Consider the following 18,970-nt stretch of genomic DNA (forward strand, 5'->3'; position numbering starts at 1 on the left):
GGATTGATGGAAAGTAGTGAGAGCGTGGAGAGAGTAGCAAAGGGGAGCCATAGCAGGATCTAAAAGCCCACTGTGCATTATAAGGCCACTGTTAAGAATTGGCTTACACTGTGATGGGGAGTGAAGGAAGGGTTCTAGGCAGGGGAGTTACATGATCTGACTTGTGCTTTCCTGGGATCATTCTGGCTGCTTCATTAAGAACCAGCTGTAGAGGACAAGGGTGGAAGGCCAGAGACCAATACTGAGGCTATTGCAGTACTCTAGGCAAAAGATAATTGACTGCTTCAACCAAGGTACCAACATTCTGCAACACATTAAAAAACTAGAGAGCTATAATACAAAAAAGGAAGGAAGGAAGAAAGGAAGGAAGTCAGAAATTTCTCTTCCCAGTGTGTGTATCCCTGGCTGCTAATAAAGTGCAGAAGCCAGAAATTGAAACAGCAGTGGGCTTTTTCATTCTCATTTTCTCTCATCTAATACCAGCCTTAATTATGTCCTATTAAAGTCAATTCTTGAGCTACAAGGCAACCATCTATGAACTTATATTTCCTTCCCCTCTGGTTTGCAGAGCTCCTGATCAATGAACACGTTCCATGCAAACAAGAAGAAATGTGAGGGACTCAGTATGATACTTTGTTTCAGGATAAAGTTACTGAATTAAAAATAAGTGGTGAATGATCATGTTTCCCTTTTTGGTTTTAACAACCAAGGCTTAATCCAAGAAACCTGCTTGCATAGATGTTTTTGTTCAGTAATCATTTGTTATCATCCCTACTGAAAGATGTAGCTTTGGATGACTGGGTAGACTCTGGAAAGACGAAATGAAGGAGGGAGCAGATGGTGAATGGGACCGGTCGGGAGAAAAAGGAGGAGAATGGGGAGTAAAAGATCCGCAGATGTAGCATCGATGACCCGGGAGCAGGGCACAAAAGAAGACAGAATGAGCTAATGCTTTTCCAGCCACATCTGCTGACCCCACCAGACTTACAGCTGTCCTTTCTTGTCCACAGGGTTTTTGGTTGACCCAGGGGGCAGGTCAGGGCCTCCTCGCGTAGAGGAAACGTCTTGTGCAGGTAAGCGCAGTTTATTGAAATTCTATAAATCATAGTGAGGTTGATAATGCTACAGCATCAAACATGTACATCTGTACACTTGCTTTCATCCTCCCCCGGTCCACTCTCTCTGACACCCACGCCCCACCCATTCCGTCATCATTCTATCCTGCATTTTCTTTTCTGTCATTCTGGCATAGACTCACCCTGTAATTGACTAGAGTGATCATCTTAACTCCACTAACCATCACAATAATGTATTCTGTGTAATTGCCATTAACCCAAATGTAAAAGGTGATACTGTCATTGCAGACATTTTTAACTAGAACATCTCATTTTGCAAATGGGTAAACAGAGGCCATAAATGACTCTACAAAGGCCACAAAGTGATTTGGTGACAGAAGGCAGGATGACACAGAGTGGATTCCTTAGTATCACTCATTAGGAGCTCTTAGTTTTTAACTTTTCAGTGAGGCACATTTTCTGAACATCTTTTTAAATCTCAGATTTATTATTGTTTTCCCCAGGGCAATGCCGCTGGTTCCTCGTAGCCCCTCCCCTTCCCACCATGTCGAGATTTTCAGCTCTCCTCCGCGGCAGAAGAAATGATGGTGAAAAGACACTACAAAAATTTTTGTCTATTCTCCAAAACAAAAATCTTACCAGTCACAGCCCCACTACTGTAACATAATTATGTTCGTTGTTGCATAGCTTACTTTCTCTTCTGCCATATAATAACCAATTTTTACTTAGTTGAAGTCATAATGAGTCGGCTATTTTATATTCAATCTTACTTACCAGTGAATCACAGGCCTTTTTCTATTCTGTGTAATCATCATTTCAAGCATTTGCTTCTGATTAATACAGGTTAATTTTGGAACACATATGGAAACTACTGAAATTTGTTGAAAAGAGTATCAGCTATAAACTCCCTGTCCTCGGAATAACTCATGCATTTTCCCAGTCTTCTTACGCATGCTTTGTATTTAAAGAGTTGGAGTTAATGCCCTATAAGCAGGTTTCTATTTGCTCCCTGCCCCCTTCGTTCAGCGCGAGGTGGAGACAAGGACCCGAGCCTCAGTTTCCCCACAGGTGAAACGTCACGCCAGGGGCGGGAACCAGGCGAGGGCTCCGCAAGGACCGCGGCGGGCGGGAAGTCACGAGCGACCGGGACAGCTTTCAGCCCCCGCGGTGCGTCCGCCTTCCTGCCGCACCGTTTCCGGCCACGCGCTGTGGGCCCGGGGGCCGCCAGAGGGCGCTGTGGCCCCGGTGCGCGGCTGCAGCGGCGCGGTGCGGACTCTCCCCGGGCTGCCCGGGCGCCGCCCTGTCCCAGCCTCCTCTGCGGGTAAACAGACATGGCCGGCGAGAGAGACCCGCAGGACGCTGCGCACAACATGGGCAACCACCTGCCGCTCCTCCCTGGTAACCTCCCGGGGCCGGTCCCCGGCGGCGGGACGGGGCGAGGCGAGGCGAGGCGAGGCGAGGCTCGAGCCCTGAGCGGCGCGGCAGGGCTAGGGAGACGGGCGGGGGGCACTGAGGCCTGCCGGGGCCCCCGGGGAAGCGGCTGCACGTCAGGCTTCCGGCCAGCAACCGAATCCCGGCGCATCTCTCTCCTGCCGGGTCGCCCCAAGCTTAGGGCGAGGGTTTTGGATCGGGGAGGGGTCTGCATCCAAGGGCAGAGACCCTTCCCTCTCCGTCCATTGTGTGTCCAGAACTTGGCTCCAAGGAAACGGCTTAAAACTGAGGGCGAAGGAGGGAGGGGGTATGGGGGACTCGGACAGGTTAGCAGCCGTTACTTTTCTGGACTTCTTCCGTTTAATAAGAGTGACAGCTAACAAGTATTAAGCACTTATCATGTCAGGGGCCCTGCAGTAAGTGGTTTGCATGCATTTCTCTGTTTAATCCTCCCCACATAACTTTTCTGATCCCGATTTGGTAGGTGAGAAATGAATTAGCGGATTAGTTCAGTGACTTGCCCAAGGTGACACAGTTGCAGAGCCGGAACTTCAGTTCTAGTCTTTCTGTCAGCATAGCCAATGTCCCTTAACCACTTCACTGCCAAGGCAGTATTGGTATGTTTTTCTTAAGGCATGTAGCTCAAGCAGGTAGTAGAATATGCTTGATGAGAGAGACTTAGGAATGTGATGTTGAATTCAGTTTTCTTTTTTTCCTTTATATTTCACGAAAATTTAGACCTTGGCTTTATATTAGAATCCTGGGCAGAAGAAAATGCATGAATTAATTGTACAGAATTGTCATGGAAGACTATAGAAGTGATGCTTTTCAAGAGGTTATCAGACAAACGGGCTGTTAGCTGAGTTCCTTCACTGTGTGCCAGTTAGGTGGCACACTTACTGTGGACTTGAAAAGAGATATGATACACAGTCTGGTACTTGAGAAGGTTTATAATCTCTATGAAGCAAAAGGTAGTTGATTTAGGACCTGATAAATTAATGCTATTATTGTCCTTAAGAGAGATTGAGGTAAAGCATTGTGAAATGGATCTGGAGACATCCAAAAGCATACACTTAGGATGGGGTTGTGGAAGAGAAGGCCTAGGAGGTAGGTTGAGTCTAATTTGTTGGGGAGCTTGCGTCTCTTGCCAGTGGGTTGGGGCTTTTTTCTGTGGGTTGCCAAGAAACAATTGTGGGTTACAGGGAGTTGCCCAAGGAAAGCTTTTCTTGAAGGATTAATTTGTCCCCTGGGAGTTGTGTGGCTTGAAGGAGGAGAAGACTGAATGCATGCCCACCATATAGAAGGGACCTTTTATGTAAAAATAAACCAGAGTCAGAGTCGGTGGTTGTTCCTGAAGCCAACCTAGCTGAATTGACATAAAGGTAAGTGTGTCAGCCTTTGACTGAAGAGCTGAGCTGTTTATTTCAGAGACATCAGCCCCACTCTGAACATGCCAAATCCAGTGTTTCAGGGAGGTTACTGATGTTCTGTTGGCATTCATGTGGTGCTTCTGCATGGGATGAGTCATCAGACTTCACCCTGGTAGTTCTGAACACAGTGTGTGTTTTGTTGAAAAGAATCAGGAGTGAGGGGGTGTCTGGGTGGCTCAATTGGTTAAGCAACCGACTCTTGATTTCTGCTTGGGTCATGATCTCAGGGTCCTGGAATCGAGCCCCTGCATCAGTCAGCTGCACACTCAGCGAGGAATCTGCTTGAAGATTCTCTCCCTCTTTCCCCCTCCCCCCGCTCGCATGCGCTCTTTCTCTCTCAAATAAATAAATCTTTAAAAAAGAAAAAAAAAAAAAAAAGAATCAGGAGTGAGAAGGCCCAGAGAGGTTGTAATATAATAATAAAGCTTTTCTAAATCATATGAGTTTTATTTGTAAAGAAACATTGGATCATCCATAAACCCATGTAGTATGAGTTGTTTTGAAGAGAAATACTCTTTAAGTGATAAGGAAATAGTTCAGTAATTAAGATCCTTGGCCAAAGGAAACATTAGTAAACAACCAAGTAGAGGAAAGTGGGTTTTGGCCATATTGATGAGAAAGGCTACTGTATATAAGGAAATTGGTTGAGATTTTTTGTTGTTTTTACTTTTGGTGAAACTTCTCTGTTTTTAGCAAAAATATGTATGAAGTGTTAGACCACTGACCATTCAAATATAAGTTGAAATAATTATGTTACTTTTTGACCAATCCCTATATCTAGGAATTCCTGAGAATTAATAAAAAGTCCAAGGCAACTACTATATTGAAAAACATTTGTTTTTTTCTTGTCAGGAACCTAGCTGGAGGTAACTTGATTTAAATAGTGACATACACAAAATAAAATGACAATTTTGTAATTACATTTTATCTGTTTAGAAGTGTATTTGGGGCATTTAAAAGTACATGAAATATGAAGTCAAAAATGAGATTCAGTTTGTCTAGGCCAGGATTTCTTAACCTCAACACTTTTGATTTTGAGGGGCTGGAAAATTCTTTGTTGTAGGGGACTATCCTGCAGGATGCATCCTTGTAGGATGTTTAGCAGCATCTCTGGCCTCTGCCCACTAGATGCCAGTAGGGCTCTCCTAGTTGTGACAACCATATATTTCCAGACATTTCCAAATATCCCTTGAGGGGCAAAATCACCTCTGGTTGCGAACTGCTGATCTAGGGTTGGAATTTTACCCACAGCAGGCGTTAACAGGACAGACTCCCATTTAGTAGAATAGCATCTATTTGGTATAGCTTTTTCTATTATTAATAACATCAAGGTTTTAAAGTAGATCAGCTTAGTTTTCATAATTTAAAAACTGTGTGTGAGGGAAGTTTTCTAAGACATTAGCTTTAAAATATGTTTTATGTTCCATGTGAACTTTGTTTTTAAATTTAAAATTCCAAAGCAAATTTGGAAGGAAAATGATTACAGACATTTCATTTTTTAATAGTATAGTGACAGCCAAGGAAGTGATGTCCCTGCTATGAAAATGTTTTTGCTGGGTAATAATGTTAACTTTTTCTATTTTAATTAAAGGGCCTTCCTGCCTGCCTTCCTTCCTTCCTTCCCTCCCTCCCTTCCTCCCTCCTTCCTATCTTCTGTAAGAACTCTTTAAAGTTAAGAGTTTGAAAGAAACTTAGAGATTGTCTTGTTCCTGCCTGTCATTTTTCAGATGTGGAAATTAAGGCATAATCAGGTGAAATGAGTTGTCTAAGGTCCCTAAGTTAGTTACTACTGGCAAGAGAGAAGAAACAAATCTCACACACTGAAGAATTTAAGTAATTTATGTAGATACTTCCTCTTCAAGGAGAAGGGAACATAATCCCTCACCTCTTAAGTGTGTGTTGTGCTGCGTAATTGGCTTCCAGATAGTACAATGTGGAAAGGCGGAAAAGAGTAACTTTACAGTAGAGAAACCTTTCAAAGAATACCTCAGGCGGGTGATTATGGTCAACATCAGCAGTGATAAGTCATATTGATAGTATGCACCCTTGATATGATGTGATGAACACAGCCCTTAACCCCTTGTGGTCTTCTCCCCAAAGTACATAACGTCAGTGTAATCATGGGAAATATATCAAATTCTAATTGAGGGACACTCTACAAAATGCCTAACTAGTACTCCTCACAACTGTCAAGGCCATCAAAAACAAGGAAAGTTTGAGAAACCAGCCCCAAGGAGGCTAAGGAGATATGACAACTAAATGTTGTGTGCTAGCCTGGATGGGATCCTGAAACAGAAAAAGGATAGTAGATGAAAATAAGAAAATACAAGTAAAATGTGGAGTTTAGTTAATAGTAATGTGCCAACATTGATTGCTTAGACAGATGTACCATACTAATAGATGTTAGCTATAGGGGAAAGTGGAGGGGAGATCTACAGGAAAAGGAAATCTCTGTACTATCTTTGCAATCTTTATGTAAATCTTCAACTATTCTGCAAAAAAAAAAAAAAAAGTGGTTAGTGGCAGAACCCGGCATAGACCCCAGCCCTCTGGCTGCCTCTTCACAGGATGTAGAAATCACCACATGCGAGTTGCGTTTAGAAGAAGCCCTCTTCTCATGGGCTCAGAATCCTCGTGAAGGAATTATGCATTCGAAGGGAAACATCACTTTGACATTTTCTTGCATCCATTTTTTTTCTCATAATCTTCTACTTTTACAGCAGAGAGTGAGGAAGAAGATGAAATTGAAATGGAAGTTGAAGACCAGGATAGCAAAGAAGCCAAAAAACCAAACGTCATAAATTTTGACACCAGTCTGCCAACGTCACATACAGTATGTAATGTAGTAACAGATCTTAATAGATACACACATATAACAGTAGATGGAGGTTCCTTACAATAAGACCGAGGTTGGCCTTATTGGATATTACCTCACAGTAGGAATTGTGGATGAGGACATGGGCTATTTGCCAGTAGATACACATTCTTAACTCTAATTTTCAAGCAGTTCAATACTATATCCTGGAATAATTCTTTGAAGAACTGTGACCCTCTGTATGTTTCTACTAATAATGGAGCTACTAAAGTACTTCTTACTCTCCTCAGTACTTGGTACCAGGGTGTTAGTTAACATGCTGACATCTTATGGTCATCATTTGTGATATGTGAACATAGAGATGTTTCTTATCTTAGCCAAAGAAAAATATTTTGAACTAAAAAATGCTCTTGAATTTGTGAGACATTCTTCACAAATAATAGAACTTCCACTCCTAAGAATCAGAATTAGATTTTCATGTGGGAGGCTGATACACCTACTTTATTACTTAAATAAATATTTGTATCATCTGTTTATATTTCTTTTAATCTGATTTGCTCTTTAGGCTTTTGAGTTTGTATTTTTATTATGTATCTAAAATGACAGTGTATCTGTGTGTTCTTAAATAGTATCTGGGCGCTGATATGGAAGAATTTCATGGCAGGACTTTGCATGACGACGACAGCTGTCAGGTTATTCCAGTTCTGCCCCAGGTGATGATGATCCTGATTCCTGGGCAGACCTTACCTCTTCAGCTTTTTCGTCCTCAGGAAGTCAGTATGGTGCGGAATTTAATTCAGAAAGACAGAACCTTTGCAGTTCTTGCATACAGGTAAAATATTAGAATGAATTTGCTTAACACATTCTCTCTCACAGCAGAGTCACAGCAGAGGTCAGTGTTAAAGCCAAACCTGACTGTTATTTTGCATGCACAGGAGACTGGATAAGGATGTGAGGTAAGAAATTTTGATGAAAGATTGAAAGTGCAAGTTAGAGTATTTTTATTGTTCTCATTACCATCGAGATCAGACATTTACTGTCACACACAATTAAACTTTCTGGTATTTGAAATTTTTTTCGTCATTAACGTCTAATAAAAATTTCTAGGATCTTATTTTCAAGCACTGTCCTTATTTAAAGAGAAAGAGGGCTTTTACATTTTAATGTAAAGGATTATTTTTACAAAGGAGTAGCTTGTTCTTTTGTCTGTCTCTCAGAATTCATAAGTTGAATATAGACCAGTGGCAAACTGGTATTTCAGGTATCCTGTGGCAACTGAAGGAAATCAGTGGTAGAGGCAGGAGGTGAATACAGGGATTTCCCACCCCAGTACAATGCTGCTAGTATTAAGCAGCAGAATTGATGGTCTACTGAAGTAAAAGAATGTCTCATTTGGAAAATGAGAGTTTAAACCCTTATCAGTCCTAGATCATTTTCAGTGACTAGAGATCTATTATTTTCCTAAAGTGCTGTAATTGTAATTCTTTTTTTTCTTTTTTGCTCTGTCATTCTGAAGCCTTCTATATCTGCATTCCCCATGTGATTTCAAAATAAAATGATAATAGCTTTGCAATAAGGGCTAACTGCTGTAATTTTTTTTTATTGTGTATATTGCTTTGCCACTTTGCACATTTAAAATTTTTTTGCCAACTTTGCATATTTAAAAATTAAATGTTCAAAGTTATTTTCTTTTAAAATTTATCTTGGAAGTAATATACAGGAGAGGGAAGCACAGTTTGGAACAACAGCAGAGATATATGCCTATCGAGAAGAACAGGATTTCGGAATTGAGATAGTGAAAGTGAAAGCAATTGGAAGACAAAGGTTCAAAGTCCTTGAGCTAAGAACACAGTCAGATGGGTAAGAAATACCATAGATCTTAAAGCTGTGTGTACATCATTAAATGAGGTGGTTTTCTTATATTTTTCCTGTTGTACTGACCCTTCACATTTTGTAACTTTGAATTAGTTGTTCTCTTTCCTTTGAAGGTATAACCTAGTGGTTTCCAACCTGGCTATGCATCAGAACCACTTAGGAAGTTTTAAAACTATAGATGCTTGAGTTTCATCCTCATCTCCCATCCGTAAAGAGTGGTTTAACCTTGGGTGAGGCTGCAGCATCTCTTTTCATGATTTCCAGGTGATTCTCATGCCCCTGCACGTTTGAGATTAATAATATAAACCCAAAGTGCATTGTCTTTGGGGACAGGGCTTCTTTGGGATTGAAGGCCTCTCTTGAGAATGGAGAGGCCACAAGCTTCGGAGCTGTCTGTGTGCACGCCAGGACAGCTGTGGTGTTTGCAGCATTCCTGTGATATTTGAAAACCACACCGGTTACACCTACCAGCTGCTCCATCCGAGCTGCAGAAACCATTTGCAGTTAGCACCCATCTCCGGTGTGAATTTCACATCACCCACAGATGTATTAACTATATAATAAGTGATCAATAAATGCTTGTTGTGTCTATACCTTATAAAGTTTGGCAATTCTCTGAGTATATTGTTTTAACAGTTATTTTGGCATGACTCTCATGATTCGAGCTTTTTAAGTACCACTGACCTCATCAAAAAAAAAAAAAAATTCCAGTTCACCTTACTTCATCCTTTTAAAAACAAAGCAAAACAGAATAAGCATTTGTCCACATGATTGCATATTACCTGTTAAAGGAGTGGTTCTCAACTCTGGCACATAAGAATCACCTGTGAAGTGTTACAAGGATACAGATTCTTGGAGTTCACCCAGTCCTAGTGAATTGGTCTCTTTATAGCCAAGCTGAAAATGTTATCTGACCTCTGTGTTGAACAGATAATATCTTCTGAACACATGGAACTTCAGAAGTTTTATCTTGTTTTGTTCACATGGTGGACATTCACAAATATCACTGAAAATATGGAAGTATAATGGACAGGTGAGGCAACCCTTTGGGGCTAGGGAAAGCATGGAAAAATGAGGGATGAGGTGCCAGAGCCCTCAGTGGTACCCCCAGAACATTCACGATGCAGACTCTCGTGGTATTAACACACTGTACTGTCATTACAGGATTGTGTATCTGTCTCCCTCAATAGATGAGCTGCCTGAGGACAATGACTAACACTTCTATATGTTCTACACTTAATAACTATAAATGCCATGTGAATGAATGAAACCGTGTCCTCCTGAGGGCTCTGCATTCTGATAATTAGCAAGCTGTTTTGTTACTGCAGATTTTACTAACAGTTCCATATTTAAAGTGCTTCTTATCCTCCTGCTTATAAAATTTTTATTATTTGTGAATAGTATATTATAGGAACCAAAGAAGAAAAATGACTTGGGAGAAAAGTATGTTTCTGAGGCTTTCTTGACTTTTGATTGTGGAAAAACTATTTTCAACACAAGGTGGCAGTAGACCATTAACTCTGAAAACCGGTCAAAGACTTATGTTTGACTCTAGTAAAGATAAACATGAAACTGATAGTCAGGTTAGACAAGACTTGGCAAAGGCACGTTCTCTTTATTATTCCATAGACCCACTGCTAAGACCTCTCACAGAGGTGAGTCTTTCTTACTATAAAAGGCTTCCATGGAGTGAGATTTCTCTGGTTGCCTTGCCCCTCTGGCCTGTAACTCCCTTCAGTAGAAATGGTGAGATGGAGATAATATAGGGCAATTTCTTCTTTTTCCAAATAAGACAACTAAATACTAGAGAGATGAAGTGATTTGCCTGCAGTGATGCAGCTAGTAAGCAACAGTTGGTTGGTTCTAGGTCCCCTGACTTCCAAACTGGTGCTCCTCGTACTCTACCTGAACTCCTCCATAGCACCTTGAAACTCAAGCCAGTTTCCTTTTCTCCAGTCAGGTAGTGCTGGATAATAGTCATCTGTCTTTTACATAAATGACCCTTCATTTAAAAACTATAGTGCTGCCTTCTGACCTTTTCTAAGTTAAGAGTCTTTATTTCTTTGGCATTTTCTGAACACATGGAAGGGTTTTTTTTTGTTTTTTTGAAAGGTTAATTAAAAAGTAGAAGTGTGTCATTGAATCACCGTAGAACCCTTCAGAAATAACAGGATTTCTTAGCATGTAGAGAGAAAGAGATTAATACCCTATTTGGAATTACAGGACAAGTTCTCTTACCTGTCATAACTGAAACCAATAATCATCTGAATTATTAGAACTGTCTGAACCTAATTTGAAAGCAGTTTTTATTGCTCAGCTTTATTCATTAAAGCCATTTTATTTAAGTCACATTTCATTGGTTTTTATAATACTTATATAAATTATGTAACTATAATCACAATACAACTGCTATAAACAGGTTGGGAAGAAACAAAAGTTTTGTTAAAAACAGGACCCAGCAGGTGGGAGAACTAGCCCGTGTGTGCAGCAGGCCCCGGGCATGTCTAGCAAAAGCCGCGGAGAGCATTGCTCAGTCCTGCAAGGCAGTTCAGACAGCTGGTACTGCGGACTGATCAGTAAAAGGAGCAGTAAGCCAACCTCTCAGTAACATTGATGTTTTTATCATAATACAATAAAATCATACATGATAGTTGAGTTAAACATCATTCATAATTTAGTTACTGATGACCTTGAAGAAGATACAGATTTCTAAACATTTCTTTAGAAAGGTACACACTTTTGTTCTAAAAATATGATTATAAGTATTTGTGTTCATGTGACAGGTGAAGAAAACAGATTTTGTTTTTAACGAGCTCTAATAATGTAAGGACATTTGAATATAGTTTGAACATATTTGTTTTTTTAACATTTTCAGAAGTTATGCATACATAAATTTGAGCTTCCAGGAAAGAAATGAAGTTAGTGGAATAAGTCTAACCAAGTTAGCAATTTTATTTAATAAATAAATAGAAGTATCAAAATTTCATTCCTAACTTTTTGTGGGTCAAGGCAGTAATTAATATGAAAAACCACTTGAGAATTTCTAAACATAACTAATAATGAAGCAGAGACTTTAATACATTGAATTTTGTCCGTCTGACAGTGATTTGTTCCAGCATTTGAATGTACTAATACATTCTACATTTCAAGAGCTGTACTCCTTCAAAAGAAAATAGCTCATAGGTACAGTGTTCCTATTGGCATTTGTTCCTGATAAGATGTTTGCAGTTACAATATTCTCCAGTAGCAATCTGGAAATGGTGACTTCACTCTCATGGGAGTTTAAGTAATTTTTAGGATTAAAAAAAGATAATATGCATATTTTGATTCTTTGCATTTTCTTTTTTTTTTTTTAAAGATTTTTTATTTATTTATTTGAGAGAGAGAGAATGAGAAAGAGCAAGCACATGAGAGGGGGGAGGGTCAGAGGGAGAAGCAGAGGGAGCCCGATGCGGGACTCGATCCAGGGACTCCAGGATCATGACCTGAGCCGAAGGCAGTCGCTTAACCAACTGAGCCACCCAGGCGCCCTGATTCTTTGCATTTTCAAGTTAAATGTTTGAGAAGGAGAAAAAGAATGCACATACAAATATAGGCTACATGTAATTCTGTAGTCTTATTTTAACTATCCACATAAATGGGTTCTTGATTTTCTATTCCTTTCTCTATCTACTCCTCCAGTTAGATTAGACTTAGGAGAAGGGACAGGTGTAAGAGCCCGGCAGCAGATGGGGAGCTGGGAAGGGTAGGGTATTTAAGGATGTCTAAGAAACTAATTTAGAAGTATCAAGCAGTAGTAGATGGTTGTATATTTATTTTTTTTAATTTTGTTTCATTAATAGACTCTATATTTATCTGAAATGTACAAATGTCCCTTTGCATTTCACAGTGAGACTGAAAATCCATGCTTTAGGTTATCTTTGATTTTAACTTTGGTATGATTTATGAAATATAGATATTCTGAAAATTCTTGCATCTTAACAGTATTTTATGGATGTGTTTAAAAAAGAAAACTGAAAATCTTAGTATTTAAAACTGCCCATAATGTTTAGAAACTTAAAGTTTGAGTTAGTTTATTTTAAAAATGAACACCATGCTTGGTTCTCTTTATTTTAGAATCCAGCAAGCTAAAGTGCAAATTCTTCCTGAATGTGTGTTGCCTTCAACCATGTCTGCAGTTCAGTTAGAATCCCTCAATAAATGCCAGATATTTCCTTCAAAACCTGTCTCATGGGAAGACCAGTATTCATATAAATGGTGGCAGAAATACCAGAAGGTGAGAAACTGATTTTTTTTTTTTGGTGGGAAATAACATTTTTCTTCTCTTTTTTTTTATTATGTTAATCGCCACGCATTAAATCTTAGTTTTTGATGTAGTGTTCCATGATTCATTGTTTGCGTATAACACCCAGTGCTCCATGCAGAACGTACCCTCTTTAATACCCATCAACAGGCTAACCCATCCTCCCACCCCCTCCCCTCTAGAACCCTCAGTTTGTTTCTCAGAGTCCATAGTCTCTCATGGTTCATCTTCCCCTCCAATGCCCCCCCTTCGTTTTTCCCCTCCTACTATCTTCTTTTTTTTTTTTTTTTTTAACATATAATGTATTATTTGTTTCAGAGGTACAGGTCTGTGATTCAACAGTCTTACACAATTCATAGCGCTCACCATAGCACATACCCTCCTCAATGTCTATCACCCAATCACCCCATCCCTCCCACCCCCCACCACTCCAGTAACCCTCAGTTTGTTTCCTGAGATTAAGAATTCCTCATATCAGTGAGGTCATATGATACATGTCTTTCTCTGATTGACTTATTTCGCTCAGCATAATACCCTCCAGTTCCATCCACGTCGTTGCAAATGGCAAGATCTCATTCCTTTTGATGGCTGCATAATATTCCATTGTATATATATACCACCTCTTCTTTATCCATTCATCTGTCGATGGACATCTTGGCTCTTTCCATAGTTTGGCTATTGTGGACATTGCTGCTATAAACATCGGGGTGCACGTACCCCTTCGTATAACTACATTTCTGTCTTTGGGGTAAATACCAAGTAGTACAATTGCTGGGTCGTAGGTTAGCTCTATTTTCAACTTTTTGAGGAAACTCCATACTGTTTTCCAGAGCGGCTGCACCAGCTTGCATTCCCACCAACAGTGTAGGAGGGTTCCCCTTTCTCCACATCCCTGCCAACATCTGTCATTTCCTGACTTGTTAATTTTACCCATTCTGACTGGTGTGAGGTGGTATCTCATTGAGGTTTTGATTTGGATTTCCCTGATGCCGAGCGATGTTGAGCACTTTTTCAGGTGTCTGTTGGCCATGTGGATGTCTTTGGAAAAATGTCTGTTCATGTCTTCTGCCCATTTCTTGATTGGATCATTTGTTTTTTGGGAGTTGAGTTTGATAAGTTCTTTATAGATTTTGGATACTAGCCCTTTATCTGATATGTCATTTGCAAATATCTTCTCCCTTTCTGTTGGTTGTCTTTTGGTTTTATTGACTGTTTCTTTTGCTATGCAAAAGCTTTTTATCTTGATGAAGTCCCAATAGTTCATTTTTGCCCTTGCTTCCCTTGCCTTTGGCGATATTTCTAGGAAGAAGTTGCTGCGGCTGAGGTCGAAGAGGTTGCTGCCTGCGTTCTCCTTTAGGATTTTGATGGACTCCTGTCTCACATTGAGGTCTTTCAACCATTTTGAGTCTATTTTTGTGTGTGGTGTAAGGAAATGGTCCAGTTTCATTCTTCTGCATGTGGCTGTCCAATTTTCCCAGCACCATTTGTTGAACAGACTGCCTTTTTTCCATTGGCCATTCTTTCCTGCTTTGTCGAAGATTAGTTGACCATAGAGTTGAGGGTCCATTTCTGGGCTCTCTATTCTGTTCCATTAATCTATGTGTCTGTTTTTGTGCCAGTACCATACTGTCTTGATGATGACAGCTTTGTAGTAGAGCTGGAAGTCCGGAATTGTGATGCCGCCAGCTTTGCTTTTCTTTTTCAACATTCCTCTGGCTATGCGGGGTCTTTTCTGGTTCCATACAAATTTTAGGATTATTTGTTCCATTTCTTTGAAAAAAGTGGATGGTATTTTGATAGGGATTGCATTAAATGTGTAGATTGCTCTAGGTAGCATTGACATCTTCACAATATTCTTCTAATCCATGAGCTTGGGACATTTTTCCATTTCTTTGTGTCTTCCTCAGTTTCTTTCATGAGTATTTTATAGTTTTCTGAGTACAGATCCTTTGCCTCTTTGGTTAGATTTATTCCTAGGTATCTTATGGTTTGGGGTGCAATTGTAAATGGGATCGACTCCTTAATTTCTCTTTCTTCTGTCTTGTTGTTGGTGTATAGGAATGCCACTGATTTCTGTGCATTGATTTTATATCCTGCCACTTTACTGAATTACTGCATGAGTTCTAGCAGTTTTGGGGTGGAGTCTTTTGGGTTTTCCACATAAAGTATCATATCATCTGCAAAAAGTGAGAGTTTGATTTCTTCTTTGCTGATTTGGATGCCTTTTATTTCTTTTTGTTGTCTGATTGCTGAGGCTAGGACTTCTAGTACTATGTTGAATAGCAGTGGTGATAGTGGACATCCCTGCCGTGTTCCTGACCTTAGGGGGAAAGCTCTCAGTTTTTCCCCATCAAGAATGATACTTGCTGTGGGTTTTTCATAGATGGCTTTTAGGATATTGAGGTATGTACCCTCTATCCCTATACTCTGAAGAGTTTTGATCAAGAAAGGATGGTGTACTTTGTCAAATGCTTTTCCTGCATCTATTGAGAGGATCATATGATTCTTGTTCTTTCTTTTGTTAATGTATTGTATCACGTTGATTGATTTGCAGATGTTGAACCAGCCTTGCAGCCCAGGGATAAATCCCACTTGGTTGTGGTGAATAATCCTTTTAATGTACTGTTGGATCCTATTGGCTAGTATTTTGGTGAGAATTTTTGCATCCATGTTCATCAAGGATATTGGTCTGTAATTCTCCGTTGTGACGGGGTTTTTGTCTGGTTTTGGGATCAAGGTAATGATGGCCCCATAAAACGAGTTTGGAAGTTTTCCTTCCATTTCTATTTTTGGGAACAGTTTCAGAAGAATAGGTATTAATTCTTCTTTAAATGTTTGGTAGAATTCCCCTGGGAAGCTATCTGGCCCTGGGCTTTTTTTGTTGGGAGATTTTTGAATACTGCTTCAATTTCCTTGGTGGTTATAGGTCTGTTCAAGTTTTCTATTTCTTCCTGGTTCAGTTTTGATAGTTTATACATCTCTAAGAGTGCATCCATTTCTTCCAGATTATCTAATGTGCTGGCATATAGTTGCTCATAATATGTTGTTATAATTGTTTGTATTTCTTTGGTGTTGGTTGTGATCTCTCCTCTTTCATTCATGATTTTATTTATTTGGGTCATTTCTCTTTTCTTTTTGATAAGTCTGGCCAGGGGTTTATCAATCTTATTAATTCTTTCAAAGAACCAGCTCCTAGTTTCGTTGATCTGTTCTCCTGTTCTTTTGGTTTCTATGATTTCTGCTCTGAGCTTTCTTATTTCTCTTCTCCTGCTGAGTTTAGGCTTTATTTGCTGTTCTTTCTCCGGCTTCTTTAGGTGTAGGGTTAGGTTGTGTATTTGAGACCTTTCTTGTTTCTTGAGAAAGGCTTGTATTGCTGTCTACTTTCCTCTTAGGACTGCCTTTGCTGCATCCCAAAGATTTTGAACAGTTGTGTTTTCATTTTCATTGGTTTCCATGAATTTTTTTATTTTTTTTTTAATTTTAATTTTTATTTTTTTTTTAGTTTTTTTATTTATTTATTCAAGAGAGACAGAGAGAGAGAGAGAGAGGCAGAGGGAGAAGCAGGCTCCCAAGGAGCAGGGAGCCCGATGCGGGACTCGATCCCAGGACTCTGGGATCACGACCTGAGCCGAAGGCAGACGCTTAACCATCTGAGCCACCCAGGCGCCCTTCCATGAATTTTTTTAATTCTTCTTTAATTTCCCGGTTGACCCATTCATTCTTTAGGAGGATGCTCTTTAGCCTCCATGTATTTGAGTTCTTTCTGACTTTCCTCTTGTGATTGAGTTCTAGTTTCAAAGCATTGTGGTCTGAAAATATTCAGGGAATGATCCCAATCTTTTGGTACTGGTTGAGACCGGATTTGTGACCTAGGATGTGATCTATTCTGGAGCATGTTCCATGGGCACTAGAGAAGAATGTGTATTCCGTTGCTTTGGGATGGAATGTTCTGAATATATCTGTGAAGTCCATTTGGTCCAGTGTGTCATTTAAAGACTTTATTTCCTTGTTGATCCTTTGCTTAGATGATCCGTCCATTTCAGTGAGGGGTATGTTAAAGTCCCCCACTGTTATTGTATTGTTGTCGATGTGTTTCTTTGCTTTTGTTATTAATTGACTTACATAATTGGCTGCTCCCATGTTAGGGGCATAGATATTTACAATTGTTAGATCTTGTTGGATAGACCCTTTAAGTAGGATATAGTGTCCTTCCTCATCTCTTATTACAGTCTTTGGTTTAAAATCTAATTTGTCTGATAATAAGGATTGCCACCCCAGCTTTCTTTTTGGTGTCCATTAGCATGGTAAATGGTTTTCTACCCCCTCACTTTCAATCTGTGGGTGTCTTTGGGTCTAAAATGAATCTCTTGCAGACAGCATATCGATGGGTCTTGTTTTTTAATCCAATCTGATACCCTCTGTCTTTTGATTAGGGCATTTAGCCCATTTACATAACTATTGAAAGATATGAATTTAGTGCCATTGTATTGCCTGTAAGGTGACTGTTACTGTATATTGTCTGTGTTCCTTTCTGGTCTATGTTGCTTTTAGGCTCTCTCTTTGCTTAGAGGACCCCTCTCAATATTTCTTGTAGGGCTGGTTTTGTGTTTGCAAATTCCTTTAGTTTTTGTTTGTCCTGGAAGCTTTTTATCTCTCCTTCTATTTTCAGTGACAGCCTAGCTGGATATAGTATTCTTGGCTGCATATTTTTCTCATTTAGTGCTCTGAATATATCATGCCAGTCATTTCTGGCCTGCCAGGTCTCTGTGGATAGGTCTGTTGCCAATCCAATGTTTCTACCATTGTAGGTTACAGATCTCTTGTCCCGAGCTGCTTTCAGGATTTTCTCTTTGTCTCTGAGACTCGTAAGTTTTACTATTAGATGTCAGGGTGTTGACCTATTTTTATTGATTTTGAGGGGCATTCTCTGTGCCTCCTGGATTTTGATGCCTGTTTCCTTCCCCAAATTAGGGAAGTTCTCTGCTATAATTTGCTCCAATTTGCTTCTGCTCCTCTCTCTCTTTCTTCTTCTTCTTCTGGGATCCCAACTATTCTTATGGTATCACTTATCTCTTGAATTCTGGCCTCGTGATCCAATAGTTGTTTATCTCTCTTTTTCTCAGCTTCTTTATTTTCCATCATTTTGTCTTATATCTCACTGATTCTTTCTTCTGCCTCATTTATCCTAGCAGTTAGAGCTTGCATTTTTGATTGCACCTCATTAATAGCCTTTTCGATTTCGACTTGGTTAGATTTTATTTCTCCAGAAAGGATTTCTCTAATATCTTCCATGCTTTTTTCAAGCCCAGCTAGTATCTTTAAAATCGTCATTCTGAACTCTAGTTCCGACATCTTATGTCCGTATTGTTTAGGTCCCTGGCAGTAGGTACTGCCTCTTGTTCTTTTTTTTGAGGTTATTTTTTCCGTCTTGTCATTTTGTTCAGAGTACAATAGATGAATGAGAGAACAAAATGCTAACAGGGTAACAACGACCCCAGAAAAATATACACTAAACAAATCAGAAGAGACTTGAAACCGGGGGAAAAGAAAGGGAAAGAAAGAAAAAAGAAAAAAAAAGAATATGATCAAGTATGATCAGACTGGTGCATAGATCATTGCCACACACTAGATTTTGGGCATATTTTGGTCTGTTAGAACAAAGTGCCTCCCAAAATTTTAAAGAAAGAAAACTTGTATCTGTACAAAAATAAGGGTAAATACAATGAAGGGATGGAATATGACTGTAAAGATGATAATTATAAAAGATTTTATAAAAGGAATTGTAAGTTGGTTGAAAAAAGAAAGAAGAGGAATTAAAAAAAAAGGGAGAGAATGTGATCAGGCAGGAGACTAGAACACTAGAGATTTAGGGTATATTTTGGTAGTTTTTGGTCTGTTAGAAGAAACTGTATCCCAAAATTTTAAAGAGAGAACAACTTATATATATATATACCAAAAATAAGGTTAACTACTATGAAGGCATAGAACATGACTCTAAAAATGAAAAATAAAAAAGATTTTTAAGAAAAGGGATTGATAA

At 39.5% G+C, this 18,970-nt stretch overlaps 1 protein-coding gene across 5 annotated transcripts in view; it reads left to right on the plus strand.

The window, feature by feature from the left end:
• Window positions 1-2,329: 2,329 nt before the first annotated feature.
• The window catches only part of CRBN (cereblon), a 31,547-nt gene continuing 14,906 nt past the window's right edge, over window positions 2,330-18,970 (plus strand). The window contains exons 1-6 of one of the 5 annotated variants that reach the window (XM_078075879.1): window positions 2,375-2,474; window positions 3,761-3,889; window positions 6,658-6,770; window positions 7,382-7,584; window positions 8,463-8,612; window positions 12,744-12,903. In XM_078075879.1, coding sequence (XP_077932005.1) covers window positions 6,687-6,770; window positions 7,382-7,584; window positions 8,463-8,612; window positions 12,744-12,903 — 597 coding nt within the window. In that variant the 5' untranslated portion in view covers window positions 2,375-2,474; window positions 3,761-3,889; window positions 6,658-6,686. Of the gene's footprint in view, window positions 2,475-3,709; window positions 3,890-6,657; window positions 6,771-7,381; window positions 7,585-8,462; window positions 8,613-12,743; window positions 12,904-18,970 lie in introns of all 5 variants that reach the window. The other 4 variants (XM_036112448.2, XM_036112446.2, XM_036112447.2 and 1 more) reach the window with 4 other exon arrangements.

Source organism: Halichoerus grypus, chromosome 1, assembly GCF_964656455.1.
Source record: "Halichoerus grypus chromosome 1, mHalGry1.hap1.1, whole genome shotgun sequence".
Lineage (NCBI taxonomy): Eukaryota > Metazoa > Chordata > Mammalia > Carnivora > Phocidae > Halichoerus > Halichoerus grypus.